The sequence below is a fragment of the Poecile atricapillus genome, chromosome Z, assembly GCF_030490865.1.
Source record: "Poecile atricapillus isolate bPoeAtr1 chromosome Z, bPoeAtr1.hap1, whole genome shotgun sequence".
Classification (NCBI taxonomy): Eukaryota; Metazoa; Chordata; class Aves; order Passeriformes; family Paridae; genus Poecile; species Poecile atricapillus.
Window position 1 is genome coordinate 95,700,739 of NC_081289.1, and position 21,710 is coordinate 95,722,448.

Genomic DNA, 21,710 nt, shown 5'->3' on the forward strand with positions numbered 1-21,710 from the left:
CACCTTCTCTCCCCTCATGTGGTAAGACACAAAGTCTAAGAGGACACATGGCATGATTTTGTTTGACACCTGAGTAAAACTGGTGAACCTGCATTTCCTCAGACAGTCTTTTGGCTCTTCTCTGCTTGTCAGAGGACTTCGCCATCTATGTGACAATAAAGATACAAGTATCTGGGAGAAAGGATCAATTACCAGCTGCCATTCTATACTAAGTAATTTCTCTTTCTTCTGATCTTTTGCTTTTAAAAACTGCTCAATGCTAATTAAGCAATGCTAATCAAGCAATGCAGGGTACCTCTATTATTTTATTTAAAACTGAAGTCAGATTTAGTTGATGGCCATTGGCAGGAATGCATCCTTTACTTCAGAACTTTAAGTGAAAGTGTTCTGTGTCTGAAACATTTGAACGTGCATATGAACAGCATAGCTTTGAGATAATTACTTCCTGTAACTGAAATATCATGTAAACAACCTTGCAAATAAGGATATGCTGCTCTGGAGCTTCCATAGTGTTTTGACCAGGTAGGAAGTGTTAACAGGAGCTCTGCGTCAGGACACAGGCAAACAAGACAACTACATTCTAATCTTGTTCAAAAACCTACTCTGCATACTAATGTTTTGTTTCTCCTCGCTGCTGAAGAGGACCAAGTACTTGCTTTGTAGGCTCTGATTAGATAACAGAGGGAAGCACCATGCCTGCTTGTCCTCATGTTCTGGATCACATTCCTTTGTGCTCACAGGTTGGAGAATAGGAAGAAAAAGCTTTCTAACATCTTTTGCCAGTGAAGAACTGAGTGCAGAAGTCCTGTAACAAACAGCTGGCTTAGAGATAAGAACATCACCAAAATGCCTATTCTGCTCTAGAATAAAACTGACATTGCAACATACTGGTATACAGACAGGGAATATCCTCTGTGGTCCTAACAAGGCATTCCAGTGGATATCTTTCTGTGCTACCTTTTTAAGTGTGCAAAGACGAGAAATAATTTACTACTAAAAATGCTGGAAAAAATAAATTTGCTGTTTTCTTTTAAATATAAGAAAATGAAATCCTGAAGAAAGGTTTTCACTGACTGCTAGATAAAATATTTCTAATCTCTCACCTATGGGATTAAAGCTTTTTAAAGTTCATAACTGAGTACATCAGAGGCATAGCAAGTCCCACTGGTCTTAGCTTGAAATGAGTAAGTCCTTAACAGAAATGAAGGAACTAAATAACATGTGACTTTCATCAGTGACAGCAACATCCAAACATAACTTAATTTAACAAGAAGGAAGAAAGATTTCCTCTTTAATTCATAGCACAAAAGATAATGATGCTTTTAGATTCAGAGCAGAAATTCTATGAAAAAAATGAGCACCAATTGAAGTCCAAAAATTGTGCATGAATTTTATTACTTTGTTTCCTGAGCTAGATTTACAACACAACATGCAGATGCACTTAACAATGTACTTCACTATACATTCTGCACTTGTGACAGCTGTGCAACAAAAGTAGCAACTGAATTTCCAGTTCAAAAGGTAACAGAATCTTCAGTAAACAAAAGCTTCACCATTAGTAGTGTCAGTCTTGAGTTTCCAATGCTTATCAAGCTGAAAGGATTAATTTCAGTAGATTTAAAGCTCTTCTATTTTGACGCAACTTCTATATTAGAAGTCTTGGCAGTGTTTATTACATTTCTTTCATTATTTAGACATGAGAGTAACAACTTTAGCACATTCAGGCACTAATGTCTTGATTGAAAACGCAGAAGGGAACAGTAGTGGTAGAATGACAAACAGAATCTCAGCACAAGTAACTTACGTAATTCTGACAAGTTTCTTTGATGAATCACCAAGCTTACTGCAAGAGCTCTACATGCATGTACAGCAAAAAGATGGCTGCATAAAATGTCAGTTCTTTAGCAACCAGGTAACAGTGATGATGCAAACACACAAAAATGGTGTGCAGATGGGGCTCGATTTCACATCTTTTACAGGCTCTAAACATTTGATTGAGAATCTTTGTCTTTCAGGAAATGTAAGGGAATTTTGGGCATCTAAATAAAGGACAGTATTTCTTTTAAAATCTAAGTATTAGACATTTCAGGAAAAGTTGTGAATCTAACTTCTAACTTTTCTGCCACCCTGCATGAAAGTAACACTAAAAAGCTATAATGAAAACAGAAACCTATTTACAAAGGAGAGTTACAAACAAAGTAAGCAGTAAACATCCATAGCTTCTCCAATCAATGAAACTCTTTCACTTTTCCAATGAATACTGAGTTATGACTTTATGTTGAAACATGACACAAATATAGTTCTATACTTATCCAAAAAGAGCAGAGATACAACAACATGAAGTATAGATGTACCTCTGATTTCTGGGTTAAAAAAAAAAAAAAAGTCTGGATTCACTTGACACTGCTCTACATGCTACTGAGAAAGGTTGAGATACCAATAGAAAATGTGTTTTGCTTTTCAAGCTAAATTTGACATATGCTAAGCTGAACTAAGAAGACAGGTACACTTAATGACTAGAGTTAATAAAATGCTCATCACATTAGCTCATAGCCATGCACATCTCTAAATTAAGGATTACTACATATGAATGCTGGATGTGAGAAATGAGGCAGGTAGCACAGTGTCTGTGTGAAACTAAGCCACATAATTTTCTTACGCTGGCCTGAGAAATCATAAGGAGGAATCCAAACAGTCCTTGGAGAGGGAAAACAACCTTTGCAGGTGTTGTTTGTTCCTTGTTGTTTTCTTGGAAGAAACGATCAAGGGGTGTTGCTCCTAACAGCCCAATGATGGTGATGTGTTGATGACCAATGAGAGTTTTACCTCTTGGTAAACTTCCAGAACTGTCTACAGAAGAAGATCTGGAAGAATGAAACTTGTTCCTTTTGCAACTAGAGCTAAAGAGTTCATGTTGTTACTTTCGCCGCTCCTAATACAGTGCAACAACTAAATACATTAATAGTGATGTAAATGAAAAAAAAAAAACCAATCAGTTTTATCTTTTAGCTTGGCTATCACCTTGTTCTTTGGAAGGGTCTAATACTTTAATCAGAATATTTTGCCAAGCATTGGAACAATCAGTCCAGGAAGTGGTAGAATCAGTGTCCCTGGAAGAGTTAAAAAAATGTGTAGATGTGGCACTTAGGACAAGGTTTATTGGTGGACAAGGCAGATCTGGGTTAATGGTTGGACTCTATGATCTTGAAGGTCTTTTCCATCTTGAATGATTCTGTGAGCCTTACTGAAACTGACAGTGCAACTACCAGTAGCAGTTTACACACAGAAAGACTGAGAACTGCCGTGGAATGACACGAGTCTTCTGTTTTGTATTTTGAAAGACCTCATTTAGCTGAACACTGACCACTCCACTGCAGGACAGCCCAGAAATATATGTTAAGACTATCCTGGTTGGCACTTACATGCAGAAAGCTCCTTGAGTAATGACCTAATGCCCATGTGCAACGTACTGCTACTTAAGCTGCAAATAATCAACAGCCTGCACTCAAAAACAGCACTTTTGTAGTACATTAAAAATTCCAAATATGTTTAAATTCTCTAAAGGAAGGAGACAGTAGTGTTTAAAGAGGCGGATGAGTAAAATTCATATTTAAGATTTGCACCACATACATAGGAGCAACAGTATTAAAAAAACTCTGAAACTCTTAGAAGGTGCCTTTTCTGCAACCTCCATGGTTAGAGAGGACATATGTACAGTTTTCTGTGGAAACACTGAAAATAATGACACAGCAGAACAGGGAAAATCTGACACACACCTGGAAGAAGTCTCTGGGGAACTAAAGCTAAAATGCTTCCTTTTATCATACAATGAAACATATCCACATTTATCCACTAAGCCAATATGGCCAAGGAACCTCTGGTAACATTTACAGTTAAAAAAGCACACAGAAGAGACCAATTAATTAAAATCTTATTTATCTAGCTCAGCTGAAATTCCCTCTAACAAGACCCCTACTACTTGAGACACACCTCAATGTTACTGTGCTCCTGAGGCTTCATCCTCAGTCGTCAATGCTTGTCACCAGTATAGGGGTCACACGGACAGATTTCGTGCTCTGCAGGACTGCAATATCAGATGCAAGGAAGACTTTAAAATGTCATGAGCATGTCACGTTCTTGTACACTAGTGTAGAATGGCCTCCCAAAGATAAAGGAGTGTAGGCCTGGTTTAATCTTCTCAGCCAAAGCCATTATTATGTTAAGATCGCCCTCTGCTGTCAAGTCAAGATCTATCTTTAGGCTACGAAGAGACTTAAAAGGTTTTTTGCCTTTTTGCCTGCAAGGAAATAAAAACATGTGTTTTAAAAAAGAACAAAAGAAATTTCTCTAAATCTGCTTTCTATTGTCTGTTCACTTACGTGTCATCCTCTATGTACTTTATTAAAGTTAAGGCTTTTCTGTGAAGGACTAGCAGAAATTGTGCAAGGAAAGTACTCCTTAGAGACAACCCAGGCTTCAGGTGAAAGATCTGTTAAAAATAAAGAATATTAAGTAGATATGAAAACTCAAAAATCGTTTCAGGAATCTTGAAAATAAAGAAACATTATGCATACACACATAACATATCCTTAATTATAGCAAAGCAGGCAAATAACAGCAGATTTGTATATAATCAGCATGCTTTCTATGTTTTCTTTGTGCTCATGTACAATAAATTAAGCTGTATTACAATTCTGTTTGGATGATTATCTGAAATTATTCCCAGTTAGGCAGCTTTTTCAATACTGTAATTGTAGACACTCTTGTACAGCAATAGAAGATGTCCCTTGTTTTTCACACTTAAACAGGAGTTTCAGTTTTATATCAGTATTTTTCTTTCTACATATGTAGAGAACAATCACAGCAGTAGTATGAAGAAAAGCTACTAAACCATTAAATTATGTATTTGTGTTAAATTATCTCTTACAAGGGCTCAAAGTACTGACCTGTGTTTCTTTTTTTTTTATGAAAAAAGCAACAATTACCTGATCCAGGAAGGCTTTTACTAATGTATCTCTATGCACAATATCTTGAAAGACATTTCTATAGAAAAAGAAAACAAATAAATGTGTGAGTTAATGCCAGTAAGGGATATTAACCTTACACGAGTCAAGCATGGCAGTAGCATGACTATTGATAGTCTGGTTGAAATTAAAAGTGAACTTAAAATTGTAATGAATTATAATTCTGGTATTTTAAAAGATAACACAGAATTTTAAAGCACTCAGATGAAATGAACTAAATCCAGGAAAGCCACTAGGTTCTGTCAAATAAACCTAGCTCTATTACACCCCTAATTAAAACAGGCAATAAAACTAACATGACATGGTCAGAATTATTACTGAAAATTAACTTCAATAATATTTCATGTAACCAAACTACCGAAGGACCTGCTAAATTCTGCCAAAAGAAGTGTAACTACCAGAACTGAAGAAGTTTTTTTTCTTTTAAGAAGCTCCATGTACTTTCTTAGCAAGAAGGCTCTGTACTCTACACTCTTATGCCAAATCAAGTAACTTTGTGAGATGGGAAAAGAATACGTACAAATCAGGTGTGAAACTCTCATCTGTGTGGATAATATGATCTTGAGACATTTCTTCATCGGAATTAGCTCTCCAAAATGCCGTCAGCTCAGATCTCATGTATCGTCGTTGGTTATAGATGTGCTCATGACAAGGGGGCATCTGCTTCACTGTACTGACATCCACATCTATATGTGTAGTAGGGTATGGGGCATACATTACTTGGCGGAAGGGCAACACAAAGCTTCCTGTTGCATCCTGTTTTAGTGAAAAAAAAAAAAAAATCCCTATTTTAGTTAAAAACATGAAGCTGTACTGGAACAAAACAATATTAAAACATCATGCCTACATTTTATTACCTATTTGTTTATATGTATTTTGTTTGGGAAAACTGGTGGTTCTACTGCAGTAGTAAGTCCTTAATACTGGCTGATTTCCTTAACAAGAAAGTGAAAACAGGTACTGAGGTATATTAGAGTATTGCAACACCTGGTTTCTGAGCCCTTTAGCATTGCTGCGTTATAGTTACCTAGTAAGTTCAGACTGCTTACTAGAGCAAGAAGCATTATTTTTCTATTCAACTTCACTCATTACTACACACTGTTTAAAATACTGGAAAACTCCAGGCCTGATGTGCCTGTTCTTCCTTGGTTTTGTAAAAACACAAGAACTTTAATGCCTTTTGGAATTCTTGCCCCAAGCAGACGTAAGTGTATTATTATTGTATTTCAAAGTACAGAAACAATCCTGAACAATCCTCAAGAAACAGATGTGTCATAGAAAAGACTGGCTTGGAATTTTTACATGAAGGTAATTACAAGAAAAATTACAGTGCCAGAAAAGATGACATCAAGGGAAGATGATGTATTTTTTAAATATGAATGTGCATATGCATATGTGTGTGCATACCATATGCAAAAACATACATTAAAGAATGTTCTTAAACTACAGAATAAAAGAACTTTCCTAAGCATACTTACTTTGAGTAAGCCTTGAACAAAAAGTCCTGATTCATATTTGAAAGAGGATTCACTTCTACAGAGTCTGGAACACTTCCGCTCAGACGGTGTGAGAAACAGGCACAATGTTCTCACAATCTGCATAAAAAAGAACAGTTTTGAAAAATATGAAAATGTAAGGAAGTAAGTCTGACTAGACTGTATTAGACATTTCAAATTATGAACAAAAGAGTTCACCATGCTTATTAGAAAAGCCAAAACTTTATAAAAGGCCACAGAACAGTGACATGCTTACTTTTACTTATTTTTTAATTATGGGCACTGTAAGCCATACTATTCCAACTTCTTGTCAAGTAATGAAAAAATGCAACCTATTTTTGCAACCAAGGTTTTTGGTTTTTTTTCTTAATTATGTAGAACAAATCACTTTTGTCTTCTACATCTTTCTTTTAATAAACATGAGTTACTGTGATTACTTTCCTAGCCTTTTAGGCGTCTTATTTTTTTTACTACATATTGCAATAGCAGTTACTGTCTCAAATCAGGCACAGTCAATTTTGTAAATAAGCATCCATGCTTATTTCCTTAGTAATTTCCTTAAACTCTCTACTATAATGAACACAGGTACTTCATCACCCATCTTCAAACCTCTGGGCTGAAATAGCTACCAGTAATCACTCCAAATACAACATATATTCCATTCTGCTCATCTTTCAGTCTTTACTTGTGATGTCCTATCTGTGTCTGTAAGATATTTGAAAAGGCTCTGTTCTTGCACAACATGTTTCTGCAGTCCTAAAACAGTGACAACATAACTTCTGACTGATGCTTTTCATCTCACAATATGCCATAACTGTTATTTTTTACTTTGAGGCAAGCTGAAACATGCTATTAAGAAAGCAGTTACTTCAGAAAAGTGGTACCATGACACCAGGAGCATGCTGCTGATAAGAACTTGTAGAATAAATTTATAAAGTTTACCCTGGATGGATCTTGAAGCTCACTTTTGTTTACACTGTTTTTGCCTATACTGACTAGCTTATCGATATATTATTCTACATAATCATAACCATTTAAACATTAAATCCTTTTTATTAACTATTTAATGATCCCTAAGTTTTTTATAACTACTTAAGCTTCTAACATTTCCTCTTGTATTATATATAGCATATATGTGTACATATATAACAATTCTCTTAAACACATAATATTTCCAGTAACTTAATTGTGTGGAAATCTTAAATCACTGAAACAATACCTATTAACTATGGTTAGCTGTGATTTCAGCTAAGGTCTGAGAATTTTATTTTCTCTGGTTTGCCTGTTGCTTGTGGGCATCTGCATTCACTGTTGATACAATCAGAAGTCCTTTATCACTGCTGGTAATACACATGAAATCATGCATTCCCTCCGCCCCAGTTTTTATAAAGCATAATGAACTGTTTATTTCAAAACATAGGTTTACTAAAGGTATCTTTATTTAAAAAAAAAAAAATAAAATTATGTTTTAGTAAAGCAAGGAGCCCTATAAAATACATAATATATAGTATGTATAGTCTACAAGCAATGTATAATATATTCAGCAGGCCCACTGTTCATCACTTTTTTATTGCATATTGAAGAAACAGACAGAGATTCCACAAAACACAAGCAGCTCATGACACAGAAATATGTTTACTAGCCAGTGCAAGAGAAATTATGAAGACACTAATTGTTAAGAGCATACAGACAATACCCAACGGTATGGGTGTTGTCTGTATACTCACCACTACCAGTGTTCCCCAGGGTTCAGTTCTGGGCTTGGCTGGGCTTCAATATATTGACTGATGATCTGGATGTGGGGACTGAGTGCACCCTCAGTCAGCTGGCAGGTGACACCAAACTGGGCAGGAGCATTGATCTTCTCAAGGGTAGGAAGGCTTTGCAGAGAGACTTGATAGACTTGATCAATGGCCAAGGACAAACTGAATGAGGTGCAAAAAGGCTGAGTGCTGGGTTCTGCCCTTGGGTTACAACAACTCCATGTGGCACTACAGGCTGGGGGCAGAGTGGGTTCCAGGGCTGTTCAGGAGAAAGGGACCTGGGAGTGCTGGTTGACAGCCAGCTTTAAATGAGCCAGCAGTGTGCCCAGGTAGCCAAGAAGGCAAATGGCATCCTGGCCTGTATCAGCACTACTGTGGCCAGCAGGACCAAGACACTGATTGTCCCCCTGTACTTGGTCCTCGCAAAGCCACACCTCAAATCCTGTCTTTACTTCTGGGTCTGTTGCTTCAAAAAGGACACTGAAGCGCTGGAGAGTGTCCAGAGAAGGGCAACAAGACTCAAGAAAGGACTAAAAAACAAGTCTTAAGAGGAATGGCTATTTACTCTTGATAACAGGAGGCTCAGGTGACCTCATCACTCTTTACAACTCCCTGAAAGGAGGGTACAGTAAGGTCAGGACTGGTCTCTCCTGCCCTACCTGCAGTGAGAAGACAAGAGGAAATGGTCTTGAAATGAGACGGGAGATTCAGATTAATTATTATAAAAAAAATTTTGCTGTTAGTTGCCAGGCACTGGAATAGATTGCTCAAGGAGGTGGTGGAAGCCCCATACCTGAAGGTGTTTAAGAGGCATCTGCATCTGATGTGGTTCAGTGGGTCAGGGGTTACAGTGCCAGGTGGATGGTTGGACTGGGTGAACTTAAAGGACTCTTCCAACCTTGACAATTCTGTGATTCTATGACATAGCTGAAATGGGAAAGCCAGTCAAGTCTCTTCCATTTGTGTATTTTAGCTAAAAACCTGAATTTTAAAGGCTCAGACTCATTTACTCTTCATTATGTACTGTATCAGTTAAATACATTGGTTTTCTTACAGATGTCAGAATACAACTAAAAAGTGATTTCCTAGCAGAATCATCTTCTGCCAGACAACAGTACTCCTTCCTTCTTCAGCCTCAAGTAGGTTTATAGATTAACTTTGTTCCAAGTAACACTCCTAATAATCAGCATTTAAGTTCAGTTTACTAGAAAGTATGTTACCTTATTAACTTTTTCTGCACTGCTTCCTACGACTACAGAGCAACCACAGGTCTGCAGGTGTGAACTAATTGCACTGCAAGTAAAAACAGACATAGGTTAATACATTTAACCAGATATTTCAAATGAAACAATTATCATTTTCACAAGAAGAATAAAGTGCTTCAAGTATAAATATAGCCTACATGCCCATAACCATGAGATTTTGAACAGTAGTGTAGGTTACTGCTGAAATCCAGAGGTTCAACAGTTCCTTCAGTACTGGAGGCACATGTGATGGTGTATAATTAGACGTCACCAAGCACTACATATATGAATACAGTTATGCAGGAGATACAATGAAAGGCAACAGAGTATCAATTAAAACCTATTAAATGCACTATCCCACAGGAAGAGACCGAATTACTCTCCAGTTCAACTATTTCCACTTAAAAATTAAAAACAGGGGAAAAAGAGAAGCACACAACTCAACAATAAGCATGCTATATGCCATACCATTAATGACTCTTATTTAGTGTTTATGCACAACACAGTTTTTTTTCTATTTCAAAAAATGCAAGACTTTGTCTTAGAGTCTTATAAAATTAAATGGAGGCATCAAAGAAAAATGTGTATTTGATAAGAATTCTACTATCAAACAACAGAGTCTGTTGTGCCTGTGACAGCCGAGTTTACAGAGATGCAGCCATTAGCCCAGAATCATTCTTCTAAAATGACAGAAACCTTTTTAACATTTTATTGACAAAAAATCTCAAAAAACCAAACACATGTCATTGTTCCCCCTCCTATAAAGAAATCTATTTCAATCCATGTTCACATGCACATACAGATAGATACATTCAGATGCATACACAAGTTTTAATCATTTTACTACAGCATAAATCAAAACTGAACTTCATACTTGAGGAGAAAGCCTTCATGGCAACTATCCCCAATGTCATCATCATTTAGCACTGTGTCACTTATCTGAAATGCAAGTAAATATAAACAAAAGTTAGACAAGAATCTGACCATCTTCCAATTAACTGATTTTTTTGCTTTGATAGATACAAACTGTTTGGAAATAATATTTAAGTTGTAAGGCTTCCCCAGAAAGCATAATCTTAAAAAGACCTGACTCAGACAAAACATTTTGAAAATGAGAAAGTCACGTGATTATTAAGTCTTCACCAGTCACAAGTAAGGGTCCTCCTAGTGTTGTTTTTTTTAATGTAAAAAATGTCCAGAATACTTTAAATTAGTGCATGTCATATCACTTCTACTTCTTCCATGAGAACACTATAAGGCACTGAAAAAGGCATCAACACCAAATCCATTAATCTGCCTGTTCATTTTGTTTTGCACCAAACCGCCTTTCCACTCATACAATGACATCATTCTATGCAGTCAATTTTGTTAAGTGATGACCATGAAAAAATACTGCCATTCCTTACACCATTTAGGAGAACCTGATGTGAAGCAACAGAAGTATACAGGAATTTAGGAAAATGGGCATTTTCTCTGGCAAAGTGAGTACCAAAGTAAAGGCCCAAAGCTATGTTTTATGCAGAGGGAGAAAGTCACTTTTTAAAATTTCAGAATACAAATAAAACAAGAACTTACGTCTATTTCTTCTGGAACACTGTGTGATTTCATAGATGAAAGGAGTTCCATTACAGGAATGACTTCTCCTGTCAGCATTGGAATGATGCTTTGACCCTGCACAATAAATAAGATGCTTGAAGTAAAAGCACATTGGGTAGTATTAGAAGTTACTACTAACACAAACTTGCAGTATTACATACAAAACATCCTAACTTCCTATCGCTTGGAAGGACAGTATGAGCAGAAATTGATGCACAGACTTATTGGGCTTTGCTCATCAATAATTATGAACTCGAAACATATATTTGGCTTTTCAACATCATGCCTAAAATGTGTTTCTGGGTCTTATGCTAATTTTCAACATCAGTTTTGATTGGCCTAGACAACACATGTTTGATAATTTGATCACACAATGTTATGTACAATTCTGTGTTGAGCATTTTATGTTCAAGTCTGATGTTTTTAACAATGACTGGAAACCAAAACCAGGTGTATTACTTATAAACATGCAAAAATACTTTCCTGACTCATCTGTCACAAGAAAATGAACCCACAATCTCACATTTAGAGTTTCAGAAATCAAATTATTTTCATAGTCTCATAATTAAGTCTCCAAGCACATTTCAACATGACAGACCCTATATGTCTCTGTAATTTTAAAAGGTGACCTAACCTAACATAAAAACAACCTTGACAGGAGGCTGGCATGACTCTATGGAGAACTTCAAGTTCAAGCTAATGAGGTTTTTTTCTGAAAAGAAATATTCTTGACAGATTTCTACTTTATCCTTAAAGTGATGAAATTTTTCTTTAATTTGATCACAGCTTCCATCATCCTATCTTCAGAAACTTTGCCTACTGTGCATGTCACATTATTTGCCAGTCCAATGCATCCTTCTGGATCCCAAAAAATAAGAAGCAACACCAACTTCCACAGTCATCTGATGCAGTCAAATAGTTTTGCAATGGTGGTGTGCCACGTGCATCCACCAGATGGCCCTTACCTGATCCTCCATTCTTTCTGTGCCTTCTAAGACAATCTTCTGGAAATGTTCTTGCCTCTCCTGAGCAAGAGAAGCAGTTACATATAAATGCTCTGGCATTTGTTCATGTATGTATGCATACAACAGTCACTCAGTACAGTTTCTTTCCTGTGGAGTCATGCTTCTTAGATTCAAATTTTGATGTTCCGGTGTTTTTTCTTTTACAGAGTTGACTTTAGGAGGAAGTATTGTCATGCAGCACAGATCAACTCTCCCTGCTCTGCCCTCCACTTCACATCTCCCATGTTAGGGCAGGAAAGGAAGGGTTTGATGACAATGTCAAAACATTTTCTTCATTCCAGATCAAGAAAATGCCACATGATCAGATTATGAAGAATTCCACTTTATGTATTGGTTTTTATTTTCAAATGGATTCAGTATAGATTGAGGATTCCTGACTCAACAAGAAAAAATTAAGATCTTCAGAATGAGAGAAATTATCTGACTGGGGAAGGTGGGAAACAAAATACCTTTTTTCCCCCACCTCTTGAGGCATTTACAAGTCCTCAAAACATTGTTTTATAACTAATTACAGGAGACATGAAACCTCAAAGTACACAAACCACAAAGTACAAGAAGCTGAACAAAGCTCTGAAAACAGACTCATCAGCAGTTGAATAGCAAACTGCATTTAAAATTAATTTACAATGGAATAAAGTTATTATTCACAAAGATAATTTGGCGTTAATCACTGGAGCATCGACACAAGTCACAAAATGTATCAGACGCTGGGAGAACTAATGATAACATTTGCTAGATGCTGACAGGTTATTGCATTTTTACTGGTTACTCATTAGTTTCCTGTGACTGACCTACTCAGAGTTAATCAGCTTCAAGTGTGAGAAGAGTTTGCTAGGGTTTTTTTTTGAGCAGATGAATAGGGAATAAGCTAGAGTAGTTTGCCCTTAAAGCAGCAATAAAACTTTTCTAACCATCTAAAAGAAGCATCAGTGAAAAACAATACTGGAACAAGGCAGATTCCTTGTGGAATTCCTTGTGGCACCTCCACCCTTCAGTCAGAGAAGGACCACATCCTTGACAACCATTTTAAAATAACTCAGTCTTCTTGAAGACACATCTGAACAAATGGTGTAAGACACTTCTTTTCAGAAATGTAATTGTACAAAGTTATTAGACAAACATACAGAGCATAAATTGGAAAGGTGGAAGGGGTTTCTAATCCCATATTGATGACTTGCTCAGAATTGCTTGTCTTTCTTTGCCAGTCTGAACACTGCTCCATGTTTCTCCTAATTCTTGAGTTCAGAAGGCTTCTTCTCAACTCTAGCTGGAAATGTTGTATGATTCTACACAGAACTAATGAGAGCTAATATTCACCACTATTAGAATGTCCAGAACACCATTCAGATAGGACTTGATCATTTTTTTGATTTGCTGTATGTAACCATAGCTGCTAAACTGCCTCAAAATGCAGACTACAGAATGAAGCAGTTTTAATTCATTATCACTGTTACGATAATTCTAGAACTCGTGCCTAAATTTTAATCTACATTTTCCAGTTAGTTTTCTAACAAAAACAGAAAAACTGCAGATATATGCAGGGACCTGTGCTCTCCCTCAAAAAAAGGAAAAAAAAAAAAAAAAAAAAGGAAAAATTATAAAAAACATAAAAATCTGTTCCAGTGTTCCAGAATTCAGAATGTATCATTGTCTCAGCTAATTCAACTGACCTACCTGCTTAAAGAAAAAAAAAAACAACTGTCATTCTTGATGCTGCTTGAAGGTTACTTCTACTGTGAAAACAGACTGGACCAATACCTGGATACATGGTAATGGAAAGCATACATGGAGCAATATTGAAAAACTGAACCAATGTATTATAGCTAAAAATAATGGATAACTCTTATTTGATCACTCACATTAGAAGTCAGTGCAGAGGACACTAAATGACAGAAGCAACGTAATCAGGAACATGAGACATTCATGAGACATTCACTTACATCAAAACCACTAACATCTAGCAGGGTTTTAAAAGACTAGATAAGGAATTAAATATTTGCATTTCTACCATATTGAGAAAGAACTTTATGTACTATCCTTTCTCTGAAAAATAAAGTAAACCCCAGAAAGTATGATAAGCCAATGTTTCAGAAAGCTCTACCAGCCATAATCAGGCAATACAGCAAAACGGAAACACCACCACAAAAAATTATTTCTGTAATTAGTTCAGATAAAAGAACTCAAAGAGTAAGTTTAAAGTATGTTGACTCAGAGCAGAAGATACCAGACAAATATGCATCACCATAAACATTACAGCTGATACGCACTCTACTGCTCTAAGATAGCTTGGACTCCATGAAGACGACAAAAAAAAGTAATTTTTACCATTAGACTGTTATTTAGTTTCAAGAAAAATACACAAAAGATTTCACTAAATAAGGAAATAACCATGATTTACCCAAAGGTCAGAGTTCCGACGCTTGAGAAAAATTTAGCATGTTTTGAGTTTCAGGAGTAAACATATTTGGACTAAAGCAGCTGTACTTTTATGTATCTCCCTTTAGTTCTACACAGCTTAAGTCCTGACAAACTGTTTGGTTTGTCACCCTCCTTTTAAAAAATAAACCTGTAACAGCAATGAGAAGATTAACTGCACCAGTTCCCTCTTCTGGACCGCAACAAAGAAAACAATGATTTGGAACACAGTAAATTTACAATTATACCTAGTTTAAATACAAAAATGAACACAATTAAAACCAACAATTTATATGAAAATCAGAGAGATTAAAAACTGTACCGGAAATCTCTTTCAACTACACAGTCTCATAGAGGCTATATAACATCACCAGGATAATCCTGTGGCTAAAAATCCCAGCCTTGAATTTGCTGAAATAATAATTTGATAACCTTTAACCTTCAAAACTATATAGAGACCAGCCTTTTCTGAGTTTGTGTCTCTGGACTCCCCATAACAGAGGTCACAGCATCTCAATTTTTGCTTCTGCACAAGACAATCTAACAATTATTTTAAGTAATGAACAATAAACTTACCTTATGCATCCATATCCTTCCTTTCCTTATAATATGTGTTAACCTATCCACACATACTCTGTGAAGTGGCAGGTAGAAACCAAGTTCACTTTGTGGAAGTATAATTGATAGTCCATATGTGCTTCTGTCTCCATTCCAGTTTCCATCAAAGATTAATGACACAATGATTACTCTTTTTTCAGCCAAAACAAAGAACTTCACATCTATTGCACCACTTTCTGCATTCCGAAGTATTTCTCCATTCAGGGTGTGGTTAGCAAGAAAAGTTATTTCACCGTCACTGAGAAGTACCTGCTCTGTCTTTGGAGCCCAGATATGCCGTACTCGGGGGCCCAGAATATTGTCCCAGTAAGCAAAAGTGGCAGCTAATAACGGTGACTCGCCATTCAAAGAGATCTCTGTCTTAGCAACTGCAGGAGATGGTGGTGGACAAAGAGCTGACATGCCTATTTCCTCTCTCTTGTCTAGCTGAAATGCTTACATTACCTAAAAAATAAAAAAGTTTTTGTAGGAAAAAAAAAAAGTTAGAGCAGCCCTCATAATTATCTCATCTTCTTTTTACATGGGCAGGTAATGACAGGACTTGTTTTAAGCCAAGACAGAAAATATTTAGATTAGCTATTAGGAAGAAATTGCCCAGGAAAAATGTTAGGAACAAGTGGCCCAGAGAAGTGGATACCAAATCCCTGAAAATACTCAAGGCTAGGCTGGATGGAGCACTGAGCAACTTGATTTAGCGGGATGGCATGCCCAGAGCAGGGAGCGTTGGAATGACATCATCTTTGAGGTTTCTTCCAACCAAAGCCCTTCCACAATTCTTTTTTTTCCAAATGACACTTTCAAGAGGCAATCTGACTTCTTCACCCGAAATTTCATCATAGACTTCATTCATTCAGGAAGTTTATATATATATATATATATATATATATGTATGTTTCACATGACAAAGTGGTACGCTTTACAGTCATTACTTAGACCTCAAATGCCCTTTACTCACTAGAGAAGTATGATAAACCTGCACAGCATGCAGCTTGTGTACGAAAACTGACACGATAAATATGTTCCTTACATGAAATGCAGGGTGTTATCATACAAGACAAGTGCTCAGCACTTCATAAAATGTATTGACAGATAACGTTTTATCTTGTGTGGACACAATTCCTGAACATTTTCTCTAGCAGTTTCCACCAACTCTACAGCTTCCCCATTCTGATGAGGCTATAGGAGATAACAGGAAGTTCCATCTTCCCTAAAAGTTATGCTAGAGTCACAAGAAGATATGAAATAAAAAAGGTTTGCAAGCAAATTCAACCAAGGACAGAAAATTGTAATAGCCAGAACCCACTCATATTGAGGAAAATCTCTCATAAGCAGTTGGCAACTTTCCTTTCCTTTCTGCCTGCAGCACTCCACACGACAGCAGCAGGGAATCCCACCCGGGACCAACGGAGCAGGAACACACACCTCACTACCGCAGCTCCAACTCGCCAGAGCTCAGCATCTTAACTTAGTTTTCCTTTTTTATTTATTACCTCACAGCAGAAACGTAAAGTCTCTTTCGCTGCGGCTCCTTCTCAAGAGGCAGCCGGTGCCCCGCCCGAGCAGCAACAGAGAAGCCAAGGCCACCTGACTTGGCCGTTTGACACCGTGACTTTACGGTTTTCAGGGAAGACATGACGGCAGCCACCCCCACTAACTCCTTGCACCCATGGGCTGACCAGAGACTCGTATGCACCACCGCCTCTCCAAACACGCGGCCGCTGCCACCTCGGCAGCTGCGGCACCTCCGCGCTCCCGGCCCGGATCAGGCCCGTGTAGAACCGTCCGGGTCTGTTCTGAACCTCTCAGGGAGGCGGCGAGGAGGCAGCTGCGGGAGGGCCGTGCTCCTTTCCCCGCAAAGCAGAGGAGCTGCTAACACCAGCCCCCCTCGCTAACACACCCCCGCCGCCCCGGCCCCGCGCCCGCCTTACCTCGGCTCCGGCCGCTGCCCCGCGCCTGCGCCGCCCCGCCCCTACCGCACACGGCGGGCTCCGCAGGCGCGGCACCGCCCTGGCGGGGGAGCCGTGCCCGGCGTGACCTCCCTGGGCGGGGGGAGCCGTGCCGGTGTCACCGCTCCGGGCCGAGCCGGGGGGAGCCGTGCCCGGCGTGACCTCCCTGGGCGGGGGGAGCCGTGCCGGTGTATTTCTGGCAGGGGGAGTGGGTCGCGTCTGGCGGGTCACAGTGGAAGGAAAGAGGCCCAACCCAGTCTGTCTTGTGGAGGAAGCCAAAAGACGAACCTGTATTGTGCCGGGAGCATCCGGAACAATTTATGGAGTGGCTTTTAGGCCTAAAAGAGGAGGTTGGTAATGACAGAACTGGGCTGGTATCCAAACAGTGCATGCCGAATGGTGAAGGTGAGCGAGGTTGGTTTAGTGTTGCAGGTACGTGGTGAGTACCTACAGTCCTTTTACTTAATTAGCAATCCTGTGTGGGGGCCTATGGGGGAGCCAGAGAGGAACTCCTTATTAGGAATTATAGTGATAGGATAAGGAGGAGTGGGTACAAATTGAAAGAGGGGAAATTTAGATTAGATCTGGGGAAGAAATGCTTTACTGTCAGGGTGGTGAGACACAGGAACAAGTTGCCCAGAGGTGCTGTGAATGACCCATCCCTGGCAATGTTTAAAGCCAGGCTGGATAAGGCCTTGAGCAGCTGGTGTGGTGGGAGGTGTCCTTGCCCATGCTGGGGAGTATCGGTCCCCTTCCAATCCCTTAACATTCTATGATTCTATGATTGAAATCACCACATTCACATGTTAGAGGTATTTATTTATTTACAGCCTAGAAAATTAGACTATCCTGAAATACCTGGAGGACTTGTGTCTTTGGCAGCTTGAACAGGCCCATACAGGAAGTCTTAATAGGGCACAAAAGACCTGAGGTACGATTTTTGTTTTTATTCATACCCTCCAAATTTAATCACAAAAATAACTCTTCAAAATTCACAGAATCATTAGGGTTGGAAGGGACCTCTAGAGATGATCCTATCCAACCTCCCTGCAGAGGCAGGGTCATCTAGAGCAGGTTACATAGGAAACAGGTTACACTGTTTGCTACTGGGTCTTTAATGTCACCAGACACACTCCATGACCTCTGTGGGAAGCCTGTAAAAACCCCTTTAATCATAGACAATTGAACAGCATCACACTGAAAAATGTAGTCTTCAGCCAGCTAAAAATTGCCTTTTAGATTACTTTAACTAATGATTTTAAAAACAAATGCTGAACATGAAATTACTTACATCTATGTGTTGGATTGTAATTTTAATTTCTGAGAAGCAAAGGTCCAATAAAATTAAAAAAAACCAGACAAAACTTGTGTAGCCATTACAAAAAGGCTTGGAGGAATAATGGAATTAAACTAGTTTGAAAACTTACTTCTATTTAATTTGCTTAATACAAAGATTGGACATCAAACTGGCATTTGACTACTCACCTTTTGTCTAAATGGTAATTTATGCAGTTCATAAAAAAAGGGTTTGTGTCTTTAGTATAAATTGATTATCATGCAATTGTAGACACCAAGCTGTACAGTAAAAAAAAACAAATCAGTAGTTGCTATTAAATCAGTAATGATAATAAATAAATGGACTTCGGAAATAAAGATGTAAGGTTTGTCATCATTTTTTAACTGGATTGTCATGTAGCCTTGCATAAGACACTTAGTATTGCTGTATCAATTTTTCCATTATAAACTACCTCGAGAATTCTACATTTAAAGTCAAATCATCATGTTCTACCCAAAGAAACATAACCATGAATTACAAGTCCCTTATTTTTTCTCAGTTATAGATGAGTCTCTGTAAGTGCTGTGGTCATAGTGTTGGCAGTGTGAAATTTCTGTCTCTCGTAGCAATATGGTTGTTGTCTTTTGCATCACTGTTGAATACTTTCACAGGGAAGAGAGTAACAATCTCACTGCATATAATCTGAAGAGTCTTAATATTTCTGTGGGTGACTTTTGTGGACACATCAGATAAGTGATGGGCTGCAGTGCAAGCAGTTATTTTTCCCCTGACAAAGAATACATCTGGCTATGAAACTTAATGCTGCACATCTGCACAGAAATTAGAAAGTATGCAACACAGAGAAGAAGAAAATGAGCTCAGGCACTGAGCTCAAGTGAAAACACATCACAATTTTATTTGTGTTTTAAGTATGGCAACCTGAATCAACATAATGACTTCATGCTTTAGAATAAGGGAGTACACAGGCAAAAAGGGAAGGAAATAAAATACAGTGGAATTCAGTTGTTCAGCCTGGTGGAGTAAGGCCAGGGAAACATGAGGTATTACCTAGCTACCCTGCTTTAGTGAAACCATGCATGCACTCAGATTGTGCAGGCTTGCATCACTTCATTAAACTGATTTTTATTATTTTATTATTTTTATTGTGATTTTAATTTTACTGTAATGAAGTTCTTTTTTAGTCAGAGCAGATTGCCACAAAATTAATGTCCAAGGTAAAAGAGAGCAAATGGAAAGGGTTGGTTGAGGTTTGAAAAAACTCAGTGGTAGTACAGGTATCAGTGCTGAGATTATGCTCTGTGTACACATAAGCAACATGAAGGCAGATTTTGAGAAAAGAAAGCTTGCACTCACCTATCCCCAGCTATTCATTCTTAAAAGAGGTGAATGACAGGCTTTTCCTCAGTACATGTGGTTGATGATTAAAGGGTGTTTCACATCCACGTTAGAATCAGTGAAGCATGCTTGCACTGACACTGTATATTCATTGAGTCTCTTACTACTAGTTTTAACTTGTTCTTAGAAACACTAGCTTTAGTAAGTACTAGGGCCTATGCAAATTTGAGTTGACCTGTGAAAATAAATTGATTACACAGAACTTCTGGTATTGATTCTAGCTGCCTCTCACCAGTTGTTTGTGTCTGAGTGTTGGTATCCCAGACTGCTGTCATTATGTTAGTACTTTGCTGATCACAGAATGGGTCAGATTGGAAGCGAGCATAGTGGATCATCTGGTTCAACCTCCCTGCTTAAGCAGTCATCGCAAAGCACATGGCGCAGGATTGTGTCCAGATGGTTCCTGAATATCTCCAGTGAGGGAGACTCCACAACCTGTGGGCAACCTGTTCTAGTGTGATCACTAAATGCACAGGCATGACAGTGTAGGAACCCATTAGTTACAGAAAGCAGCTTGAAATTCTAGAGAAAATCAGTTAAGTTAACAATTTTCAAATAGAGTTTAGGGATACAGAATTTTGAAGTGCTGAGGTATTTAATTTTAAGGGGACTCCCTTTTTCTTTTTTTTTTTTTTCCTCCCCATGATTCTTACACACATGGAAAGAATGATTTGATCCCCTAAAAAAGAGAGATATCTTCAAGCCCTCATGACTGGCAAAATTGCTACAAAAGATCTATGTAAATGAGTGGTGGGAGGAAGCATATATATGACAAAAGAGCTTTTAGCAAATAGCTGTGTTGGAGCTTGGGGAACACTGGTGTTCCTCTGAACAGATGTCACTAACTTTTACACAACAGCAGTTCAGCTTTGTACAGGCTGGGGAGACAAACTATGGATTTAGGCAGTAAAGATAGTTGACTCTTTCTTGACTGTTGAAATCACAGACAGTTCCTCTTCAGCTGCCAGAAATTAAAGAATATTGAAAACCAATGTCTTAAAAGATGTCTACCATCAATTAGAAATATGTAAAAAAAAAAAAAAAGGCAATGCTGTTTTATTTATCAATGGTCATGTGAGTTCAAAATGTTTTCTTGATTCCAGAGTTGTTTTTACATATACTATATATATTTTTATATACCAACTATTAGAGTAGTTTTGACTTTGACAAAAATAATAGGAATGTGGAGTCCACTATATTGCTGTGTCATCAATTAGAAATAAATAACGAAATTGAAGAAAAGGAGAATTCACCCCTGGGATATAGCCAGCTGTGTTGTTTTATTCTAACAGTACTGACAGAGAGGGCTATGTTGATAAGAGAATAAATTATGTCAAAGTAAACATACAATTATACATTAAGAGTTTAGTTGGAAAGTGGAAACAGACAAAATATTTTTGATAAATAAGAAATAAAGTCATGTGGTATGTATAACCTCTCAGATAATGTTTGTAATAAGTTTATTGTAGCAGCAAGATCTTAGCTAAAGGTAGTTTTCATTAACCAAGCTCCTGTGCTGTCGCTAATAGACACAAAATGATTCACACAAACACTCTCAATGTCAGAACAAAAACCCATGACTTTATTTTCGGACTCCAGTATTTATAGATTCTCGACAATGGCCAGGGATTGGATAATTAAGTTACCACCTTCCCAAGCACACTGGTTGTGCGAAACATCCATCAAAAGATGTTTCTTAGAAGGAAAGTAATAAACAACTTATGTTTACAAGACTTTCATGGGAAAGTAACTAAAACTATTAATATTATCAGAAGGCTTAATTTTCAGGGCAACACTGTGCTGGGTGTATTTTTTAAAGAAAGGCATTGTTCAGATGCAGTTACACAGCAGACTTCTATAAATTCTAAATTCACAAACGTATTGAAAAATT

At 37.8% G+C, this 21,710-nt stretch overlaps 1 protein-coding gene across 2 annotated transcripts; it reads right to left on the reverse strand.

Annotated features, from left to right (window-relative positions):
• Positions 1–1,376: 1,376 nt before the first annotated feature.
• Positions 1,377–17,231, reverse strand: C9orf72 (C9orf72-SMCR8 complex subunit). 2 transcript variants are annotated; one of them, XM_058827296.1, is made up of 11 exons: positions 17,110–17,231; positions 15,140–15,625; positions 12,089–12,148; positions 11,103–11,198; positions 10,402–10,466; positions 9,504–9,576; positions 6,503–6,619; positions 5,545–5,780; positions 4,986–5,043; positions 4,380–4,489; positions 1,377–4,297 (listed from the first exon to the last, which is right to left on the reverse strand). In XM_058827296.1, the coding sequence occupies exons 2-11, from the start codon at positions 15,581–15,583 to the stop codon at positions 4,111–4,113; spliced, it is 1,446 nt and encodes a 481-aa protein (XP_058683279.1). In that variant the 5' UTR covers positions 15,584–15,625; positions 17,110–17,231; the 3' UTR covers positions 1,377–4,110. The 2 variants fall into 2 exon arrangements, with proteins under 2 accessions (XP_058683279.1, XP_058683280.1); XM_058827297.1 differs by lacking the exon at positions 17,110–17,231 and adding an exon at positions 16,672–17,051.
• Positions 17,232–21,710: the final 4,479 nt, after the last annotated feature.